At 45.3% G+C, this 10684-nt stretch overlaps 1 protein-coding gene across 1 annotated transcript in view; it reads right to left on the reverse strand.

Annotated features, from left to right (window-relative positions):
• The window catches only part of HTR2A (5-hydroxytryptamine receptor 2A), a 62893-nt gene extending 56783 nt beyond the window's left edge, over nucleotides 1–6110 (reverse strand). Inside the window, exons 1-3 of the mRNA XM_055542100.1 lie at nucleotides 5772–6110; nucleotides 4554–5298; nucleotides 772–972 (exon numbers count right to left, since the gene is read on the reverse strand). Coding sequence (XP_055398075.1) covers nucleotides 772–972; nucleotides 4554–4965 — 613 coding nt within the window. The 5' untranslated portion in view covers nucleotides 4966–5298; nucleotides 5772–6110. The remainder of the gene's footprint in view (nucleotides 1–771; nucleotides 973–4553; nucleotides 5299–5771) is intronic.
• Between the last annotated feature and the right edge of the window lie 4574 nt (nucleotides 6111–10684).

Here is a 10684-nt window from a genome sequence, read left to right on the forward strand (position 1 = left end):
GAGGAAGCTTACAGAGGTGCTGGGTTCTCTTTGACTAAGTCCTGCCACCATCTGTCATCCTTACCTCTCCCTCTGAGTTATGGTGCCTGGCACCTTTCTCTACCCCCAGAAACTGCATTCTCCAGTATGGGCTCTGTTTTCTTACATTGACCACAAGTCCAGTGATTATAAACATTGAGGTCTCTGGGAAACTCAAGATTTAGAAATTCAGGCACTTGAATTTTGTGAATTTGTAAGTGTGAGATAGGAAAACTTTTTGAAGATGGCTATAGCACCGTTGCTTCCCTGGTGACTCAGTGGTAAAGAATCCACCTGCGATGCAAGAGACGTAGGTTTAATACCTGGGTTGGGAAGATCTCCATGGAAAAGAAAACAGCAAATCACTCCATTATCCTTGCCTGGGAAATCACATGGACAGAAGATCCTGGCAGGCAACAGTCCATTGGGTTGCAAAAGAGTTGGATAGGACTTAGTGCTGAACACATGCATAGCAGTTATTCTGATTTGAGTCTATTGGTGTACATGTATATTCTTACTTGTGCAAAACAATACAAATTTATGTTGTCAGCCTGTGACATTAACAGATTTTTCTTTCCTAAAGCAAAGCTGAGAATTACTATGCTATAAACATATCTTGCAGCAAATAGAACAATTGATTGAGGATGTCAGGGTTCAGCGCAAAAACCAACAAACAAAAAACCACAACAGAAGTCTACTTAGAAGGCATGAACTGTCATTTGAAGTGAGAGTCTGAAATACTGTTCCACTTACCCACTGATATCGTCCAAACAGCAATTATTTTCAGAAACGCCTTAGTTCTGGAGTTGAACCTGCTGTGATGGATGGGGTTCTGAATGGCAACATAGCGGTCCAGGGAGATAGCACAGAGATGCATGATGGAGGCCGTGGAGAAGAGCACATCCAGGTAAATCCAAACAGCACAGAGCTTGCTGGGCAGAGGCCACCGGTACCCTGGGATGCAGAAGGTTAGCATTAGTGAATGACCTGGAGCTTCTCTGGCGTATGAAATTTACCCTGCTTGAATAGTTTTCATCCTGGGAAAAGGCACGGTTAACAGCAAAGGGCAACACGAGATACTTTCAGTACTTCAGAGGAGCCTGATGTCAACTGTACTGAAGTAGAGTAAGACTGCTCTGGTTGAATGCAAGATTTGAAAACTTATAGCTGGAATCATGCTGGTGTGTTGTGAACTCAGGCTGTGTCTCTTCAGGGTTTCTCTTGTTTTGTCTCCTCTGCCTAACAATACCTACTTTTCTTTTTGTTTTTAATGACTTAGGTTGGGAGTTATGATGTACTTTGGGTTCCTCTATCAAAGAACCCTGGAGAATTCCATGGACAGGGGAGCCTGGTCAAAGAATCCTATTAGCTACTTATTTATTGACTTACTTTTTTTCAGACTGTAGGTTTCCTGAGGTTAGGCCACCTCTTAGCCATTATTACAATTGCTCAGTCTTGCACAGTGATGGCATTTAGCAGTCTGCCAAAAATGCTACTGGTGTGAATGAAGAAATGTTTAAAAATCCAGACTGGGCGTGCGTGCATGCTAAGCTTCTTTAGTCGTGTCTGGCTCTGGGCGACCGCATGGACTATAGCCCACCAGGCCCCTCTCTCCCTGGGATTCTCCAGGTAAGAATACTGGAATGGGTTGCCATGCCCTTCTCCACAGACTGGGTATATGCCTTCATGAAAATGAAGCTTCCCTAATTATGCTTTGGGGATTAAACTCAAACTGCAGGGAAGTGAGGTGGGGCAGGAGGGATGAAGACAATGGTGAAGAAAAGGATGGTATTCTTCTGAGAACTGTTTCAGGGAAATGATGCTTAAACTTGAAGGAGCCTCAGACTCTCTGAGGTGGTTTCTTAAAATAAGCCACTGGAGCCCACCTCCAGGTGTTCTGATTCTATGCATGTGCAGTGGAGCAGGAAGAATTGCATTTCTAACAATTTCCCGGCTGGTACCGATGCTACCCGTCCAGGAACCACACTTGGGCAACCACTACTTGGGGCAGTGGTTCTCACCCGGGGGTGCACATTAGAATCAGTTGGACAGCTTTTCTGGGGGTCCTGATATCCAGGACTCTGGGAGTTGGTGATGGACAGGGAGGCCTGGCGTGCTGCGATTCATGGGGTCGCAAAGAGTCGGACACAACTGAGCGACTGATCTGATCTGATCTGATCTGATATCCAGGAGGGTGGGTGGAAGTTGGACCTCAACATTAAATTGACTTAAAGCTACCCAAAGGATCCACTGTGAGATGCAGGGCAGGAAGTCACCTGCTATATTAAAAAGATAGGATATGTCTGAGGGACACAGTCTCCCGTATCTGTTTTAGAAGGAGATCAAATGGTTATAGGAACCTTCATTAGTTTTGATGACAATCTAAGCCGTGGTGTTAGATCTGGACACATGTTAAGAAGGAAAATTATGAAGACCATCTTTCCCCACGCTCTGGACCCACAAAGCTGAACAAACTCTCTATCCACAAACTATCTCTGCCAAGATGCCACCACTGATGTTTAGAAAAGTTAAAGTGCAGGAGACAAGTCTGACTTGGAGCCTTTCATGCTACATGCAGAGAGCTTGAGCTCCAAGGAGAGCCCAGAGCCTGGCAGGAAGCCACCCTCCGCCTGGTCGGAACTGATGCTGACCGTGGGAGGAGTTTTCTCTGCAAGGAGGCAGCGGGGGACCGTAGTCTGGGTTTCCGTGGTGGGGATACTGCTACTGCTAAGTCACTTCAGTCGTGTCCGACTCTGTGTGACCCTATAGATGGCAGCCCACCAGGCTCCCCCGTCCCTGAGAGTCTCCAGGCAAGAGTACTGGAGTGGGTTGCCATTTCCTTCTCCAATGCGTGAAGGTGAAAAGTAAAGTGAAGTCGCTCAGTCGTGTCCGACTCTTAGCGACCCCATGGACTGCAGCCCATCAGGCTCCTCCGTCCATGGGATTTTCCAGGCAAGAGTACTGGAGTGGGTTGCAATTGCTTTCTCCAGTGCTGGGGATAAGGAGGGGGCATTTCTGTGGAGTCTGGGGACCAGCCACGGGAAAGGCACGTCTCTCGACCGGAATCAACTGCGCACAGAGCCGTGGCCACCAGGGGGCGCCGTTGCACCCCGAGCCGGCGGTGCCCAGCTGGACTCGACTTGCTAACCTGGCTGACAGCTGCCAGCCCCACTCGCCGCTCCGGAGTACCTACCCTTCCCCGCCTTTCACTCAGGCTTGGGTTCCCAGATGGGCCCTCTGGGAGTCATCTCCCACTCCTGGAGTTTGCCTTCCACGTGGCAGGGTTTTAGGAAGCGGGAACCTCTCCCGGATGTCTGGGAAATGACAAGCGAATTTAATCAGATCATCCTGGTGTGACATTTTGAGTCGTCAAGAGGGGGCTGGCCTTGCAAGGAGCGCTGTGGACCCTGTGCAAACCCGACGCCCACGCTCCCTTGCTCACCTCCTTCCTCCTCCATACTCCTTGGGGATGGATTGATACACATATTTTAGCTCTTAAGACATAGCCAGAAAAATCCCTTCTAACAATGTCCATAACCTGTTTCTAGCTCTGGGTGACCGGCTGGTGTGCCTGAGTCAGCAGTCTCAATATTCTCCCCTCCTCTTCCACTTTTAAAGGGAGGAATCTGGCTGTATTACTCATAATTTGGAAAGAATATCACATTCTGCTTCCCGCTGAAGTCGTCCCAGTGTTTGCTGACTTGCTGAGAGGTTTGACTCTTTCAAACTCCACTGAGAAGAAGCAAGATGAATCTCTTCCCCTGTGTTTCCCACCCTACTCCAAACAATTCGGGAGGAGTTTATTCATATGCATTTTTAAAGAGCTGAGGGGTAGAATTCAAAGGCACACCTCCAAATTAATGCTGCTTCAGGCAGGGAACAATTAAAACTGGTGTAAGTCATTTATTCTAATGGAGACGCTGCATATTTTAACATTAAACCCACTGCACCATGAAAATGTTCTCTCTGTAAATATTCCAAGGGAACTGGGAAGGTTTTACCACCCCATTAGAAGTGCTGAAAGCAGTGTGACCAAGATCAAACTGGCCTGTCTTGAAGGCTGGGATATTTGGTTGGGAATATAAAGGCTTGAAAACCAAGTGGATTCAGATAAGACAGATGCTATTGCTCTAGGACTGTCTTGCTGCTGCTACTGCTATTGTTAAGTTGCTTCAGTCATGTCCGATTCTGTGCGACCCCATAGACGGCAGCCCACCAGGCTCCCCCATCCCTGGGATTCTCCAGGCAAGAATATAGGAGTAAAACGTATGTGCTTTTAAGCACAGTGCTTTATCTCCCTACGTAAACTGTATATGTTTCAAAGCACAAAACTCTCCAATGATCACAGTGTACAGGTTGTCTGATCTTTAAAAATGTGATCTCATTTTAAAATTTAAGTAGTGTTACATGGTAGCCCCTCCTCCATAAACAAAGCCTTACGCTTAGTTGGCCCCCTGAGCCCGGACTCATCTGCTAATGACATGCATGCGTTTTGTTACCCATGTGGGTACAGCTAGGAAGCAAATGCCACTCACCATAGAGGATGGTTAACATGGACACGGGCATGACCAGGAAACCCAGCAGCATATCAGCTATGGCGAGTGACATCAGGAAATAGTTGGTGGCATTCTGCAGCTTTTTCTCTAGGGACACTGCCATGATGACGAGTATGTTTCCGGCAATGGTTAGTATAATCACTACCGCTGTCAACAGAGCAGACCAGTTCTTTTCCTGGAGATGAAGTAAGGAGAAGCAGGGTGGTGAGAGACAGCCCTCACAGGAAAGGTTGGTTCGATTTTCTGAGTCCACAGTCCAGTTAAATGCATCCGAAGTGTTACCTTCTCCGGAGTTAAAGTCAGTATTGTAGAGCCTTGTGTCAGCATGTAATTGCATTAAGGAGTTCGTAGTTGAGCTCAAAGAAGTGTTTTCTTCACAGAGAATATCCATTTCTAAGCCGGAACTTGTAGCAGATGAAGTGTAAGAAAAACCTTACCGGTTACAGGCTCTGGTCACCATTCAGCTTTATGTCCCCAAGCTCTGTCACAATGAGGCTGGCGTATGTGCTGGGCTCCATCGGTTGGCTTTTCTTCTTCCATTATTACAATAGTAGCTAAAGAACTGCGGTGGCTTCTTTATAGTGCTTTCCTTCACAATTTCAGAAGAATCCTCTGTCTAGCTTCTTTTCTTTTTTCTCTCCAAAGTAAGATCAAAAAAGCAGCATGAACTTTTAATAAGAGAGAGGTTGCTCAGTTTTGAGGAGTCAGGGAGAAAAATGTGATCCTGGCCAAAAAAAAGAGAAAAGTTTTGTTAACTACCAGGACTGTCATTTAGCTCTATCTCATTCCATTGGTTACACTGATCATACTAGTTTAGCCACAGCAGCATTAACATAGCATTCGATCCCAAACAGTGGGGCTGCAGGCAGCCTACAGTACCGGCAGGCTATTAAAAACACATCCAGGGTTAACCCCATAGTAAGTACAGTGGTACTTCGGGTTATAGTTGTCAGTCTTGGGCTGCATTGCCCCGGCTGCCTTCAGGAATTTCAGCTTGTATTCTGTGGCTTAGTTAATCAAAGAAAAGGAAAAAAAAAAAAAAGTCTTAAGGATCATCAGACAACTTTCCACACTGGGAATTCTCATCGAAACAATTCCATGGCGGCCAAGCAGCCTTTCAAGCCACAAAGGCTTGAAAGAAAGAAAGAAAACGACACAACCATAAAATACAGCAAGCGGGAGTACACGGCAACTTACACGGGTCCTCAGGGTCCGCCCGCGAGACACGCTTGGCTCATCTGTGACTCTCTGCATCTCTCCTGGTGATTAAGCCGGCAGAGAGAGCCCCTTCTCCCCGAGCGGCCACTGCCAGCATCATAGTAATTCGATTTCTGTTTTGCTGACTTCAAAACTGTCTGGGAGAGTCGAGCCAGTGCCAGCGTTGCCAGGTCCGCGGCGGCTCCCTCTGCCCCCGCCCGGCTGGGTGCTCCCTCCCTTCCGCGGGGCTCGCCGGGCCGGGCGCGCGGAGACATGGTCCCCGGCCCCGCTCAGAGCTGCGCGGACCGCGTCGCGGGCTACCAGTGGGCAGAGCCGCCCGCTCCAGGGACTCCCGCTTCCCCGGCAAGGGACTTGCTCCCCACCGCCTGGTTCACTCCGGCAGCCCTCCCTCTGTCTATGTCATAAACTGCAAGGTAGCAACAGTCAGGGAGGGCGGACCAGAAGGGCTGGTGTGTTTTTTTTTTTTTTTTTTTTTTCCCCATTTGCTACATATTAACAGTGGGAAGTTTTCTTTTTTCTTTTCTTTTCTTTTTTTTTTTTTTTAAATTTTAAAGAGAGAAACGGGAGAAATCGCCTTTGGTACAGATTCCTAAGGCAGGTAAGCCTCACTGGAATACTGTTTAGGGTGAAGGGTGAAGAGAGAATGTAAATAAAGGCGGAGAATGGTATTTCCTCGGAGCGCTGGTGTTTCCAGGCAGAGAGCTTATTCCTGAAGTGGCATTACTGACATCCGCGATTTGGGCTCAGAATGGCTAGCAGATTTTTGGTAATAACGCTGAGAAGCTATTAGTACTATTTTTTTTTCTTCAAATTTTTAAACACACCATTCAACTAGCTTATTTTCTTCAGCAGAAATATACCCCCCTAGAAGGAATCCAATACCTCACACGGGAAAGAGAATAAGTTTTTCCAGAGATAACACTAACAAGTCACCTTTACTTGTAAGAAAGCCCCTTCTCAGATTTTTAAAGAAGGCAGATATGTCAGGAATCTCTGTGTATGTATCTTAGTTTTACAGATGGGAAAATGGACTCTTTCCTGAATAGTTGAGGTTTTCTAGGTTTCTGTTCATCTTTTTATTCTTTACATTTTCCTTAGCCAAATACACCTCCTCTCTCATTCCTTCAACATGTTTTTGGCCAAATCTGTGCCTTCACGGTGGATTTGCCTCAGATATTTAGTTGTCCAGCAGGCCCTTTTATCTCTAGCCTGGGAGATGTTGGCCTGAGCATCTTCATTTCCCCTCTCCCGTTCTGCCCCCACCTCTTCCTGCTTATTTCCATCCTTCCACTTGGTTAAAGAATCACCGTCTCTCAGACAGCTGGCTATTTTCCACATCTCTTCCCTCCTTTTCACTGCCTGATCATAAGAAGTCTCCAGGGCCACCTCTGTGTACACATTTCTCAAATCTCTTCTCCAGCCTACAACTCTCACTTCTTTGATTTAAGGCTGTATCATATTCTCCTGGGCTTCCCTGGTGGCTCAGACAGTAAAGAGTCTGCCTGCAATGCGGGAGACTAGGGTTCGATACTTGGGTGGGGAAGAGTCCCTGGAGAAGGAAATGGCAACCCACTCCAGTATTCTTGCCTGGAGAATCCCATGGACAGCGGAGCCTAGAGGGCCACAGTCCATGGGGTCTCAGACAATCAGACAGGACTGAGCAATGAACACTTTCACTTTCTCATTGTCTCCTGGGCTGGAGCAGGAATCCACCCCTCTCTGCCCTCCCTGTCTTCCCCCAACTCCTCTGCTTCCCTTGTAGGGGTGGGGTGGGAGGTAATTGCCACGTATTGTAGAGCCAGCTGCGGAGAGAGCATGGGCTTTTGAATCAGAGTTCCCCAGGTTTGAACCACAGCTCTGTTACTCACAAGGAGTAGAACCCCAGACAGTCAAGTTGCTTCATTTGATTGTAGTAAAACTAAAATGTGATAAGGAGTAGAAATGTTTAGCCAATGTCTGGCTGCTCTGGAAGAATGCTAGCCACTTTAATTCTTATTAATATTCTTACTGATATCACTAAACATGGCACTTTGTGCCAACATTCCTTCCGTCTCTGTAGGGCACGTGGCTCCTGTCTGTGCCCATCCCCCACTGCTCCCACTTTTCAGGCTGGGACTTTTGTTCACCTCCCACCAGCAGCCTACATGCAGACGAATTTGTCAATTTCTGATGATTTTAAAGCATTTTTACTCCAGTTCACTGTGTCTGGAATACTCCCCCCACCAGTTTTGTGTCCATTTCGCAAATTGCTACTCAGCTTTCAAGACTCAGTTCCAGTGTTATGTCCTCTGAATCCCAGGTCAACCCTTACCATCTGTGTGATGTGGGTGAAGCTATTAACCTCTCTGTGCTGTGACTTCCTCATCTGTAAATGGGACATAATAATAACATCTACCTCCAAGGATTGATTTGAGGGTTAAGATTCATGTATTTGCCTGGAACATTTTACACCCCCAGTAAAGGTTAGTTGCTGTTGTTACTATTGTAGTTTAGCTTACTGTTAGAAAGCTTTCCATGGCATTCTTTCCATGGAGGCAGAGACTATAGTACCTTCTATTTGAACGTGTCTCACATTGCATGCAAGTGCTGGAAGGGCAAAGACTATGTTTTTATTATTCATGGTATATATAGTTGGTTCTTAGATGTATTTGTGGAATGAATGAATGATTTATAGTCACTTGTTTACATGTCCGTCGTCTTTATTAGATGGTGAACTTCTTATTCATCTCTGTACCTTCAGTACCAAACATAATGTCCCCTAATGGGATGTCCTTGGTAGATGCATTGTTAAGGAATAAATGAACTGATTCAGGGAGAAAGTTCTAACTCCTTTTTCATTGTTTTATCCAACGGGATACTAAATTAATTTTATTTATAAAAGGCAAAGGAAGCAACAAGGTCCTACTGTGTAGCATAAGGAACTATATTTAATATCATATAAAAAACCATGATGGAAAATAATATGAAAGAGAATATATATTTACATACATACATATGTATATATTATATATGTATGTATATATGTATATGTATGCATATGTGTCTATATATAACTGAATCACTTTGCTGTACACCAGAAACTAACACAACATTGTAAGTCAATTATATATCAATTTAAAAATTAAAGTATAAAATTGAATCACTTTGAAAATCACAAATGAAAAGAAAGGCAAAGGAGAATATGATATATTAAAAAAAAGAAACACTTTAGTGTTGGAAAGTGACTCTAAAGCTTTTTAATGCTAAATCTTGTTATACTGAGTGCTGTGTTATCAGTCTTAAAGCTCATGTTCTCAGACCATTATTTTACCTGAAAAAAGTTAGGCTTCCAGTCATGGTAAAAGTAGTCGTGTGAGTTTCTTGATATATAGTTTCTATTATGAGGGAATTCTATTAGTAACCATCTGAGATAATTTGTAGTTTCTATTGCAGTTTCATGAAATCTTTTAAGGACAAAACAATATGGGCAAAATCTCAATCCTTGGCTCCTGGTACTTAAACAGAGCTTGTTTATTAATAGCGTGAGAATTAGACTTGGTCGGGATGGTTTCTTGCAGATCAGACACCCCTTTGGGCCTGGTGAAAAGGGTGTGCGCTGGCTGCTGTGTGGACACTGTGGTGTGTGACTCATTTCTCCCTTCAGGGCTAAGGCTCTCACTCTGCTGCCGGAAGTGTTGGCAGCTGTCAGCTCTCAGCTGATCCCTCCCCTGTTCGAGTGCCCCACCTTTGTGGTGGCTGCATCACAGTTCAAGTCCTCCCCCTGTCTGGCCCTGCTTCTCTACAGCTGTTGCTCTGGAGCTTTCCCTAGTGAATCTACACACAAGGGTTCCTGAGGAGCCCAAGCTAAGGCTTCCAATTTTAAACTTGCATTTCAGCGCCTTTATGCCACTTAAGGAAGACTTGCATGTTTTACAGAGACAGAAAGATAATTATTGTCTATATGGATGAGTGCTTTCTTGCTACTAACTTGGAGTTCTTCAATAGATACAGATGGTAAAGTGTCTGCCCGCAATGCGGGAGACCTGGGTTCGATTGCTGGGTCGGGAAGATCCCCTGGAGAAGGAAACGGCAATCCACTCCAGCACTCTTGCCTGGAAAATCCCATGGACAGAGGAGCCTGATAGGCTACAGTCCAAGGGGTCGCAAAGAGTAGGACACGACTGAGTGACTTCACTTTCACTGTCACTTAGGTAGTAGAGATAGGGTTTACTCTCTAATTATTGCCAGAAGGAATTGGGAGGTCACTAATATAAAAATGAAATTTATTATTTTGGGCAGAGGTACTCCAGTACTTAATTGGACTTTCTCTAAGTGTGCGTTTTGCAACTAGTTTATTCTGGGGGATTCACTAAAAAATGTTGATTTTTATGTTTTCAGGGACTGACATTGTATTCATGGCCCTTGTGTGAATTTTTCCAGGCTAAAGTTAGTGGGTTCTGAAATATTCGTGCCTTACAAATGTTAATATATGTAAGAAAAAATAAAGTTCTTTGAGCAGTTGAGTCTGGAACATACAATATCCTGTAGCCTCATCTTAGGAGTTCACAGTGCACGTGCTAAGTCGCTTCTTTGCAAGTCCATGGACTGTAGCCCACAGGCTCCTCTGTCCATGGGGTTCTCCAGGCAGGAATACTGGAGTGGGTTGCCCTTTTCTCCTCCAGGGAATCTTCCTGACCCAGGGATCGAACCTGGGTCTCCCACATTGCAAGCAGATTCTTTACTATTGAGCAGTGCACAGAAGTGTATTAAGGGCTCTGAGAGATCCTGCTGTGAAGGCATTTGTTTTCTATTTTTCCCCATTCCCCTTCCAGCCCCCAGAGTACTCACTGCAGGAAACCTCTATGTGTTTAAATCACATTATATTTTGCGTTCATTAAATTAAGATCTTAAAT

This window comes from Bubalus kerabau, chromosome 12, assembly GCF_029407905.1.
Source record: "Bubalus kerabau isolate K-KA32 ecotype Philippines breed swamp buffalo chromosome 12, PCC_UOA_SB_1v2, whole genome shotgun sequence".
Classification (NCBI taxonomy): domain Eukaryota; kingdom Metazoa; phylum Chordata; class Mammalia; order Artiodactyla; family Bovidae; genus Bubalus; species Bubalus kerabau.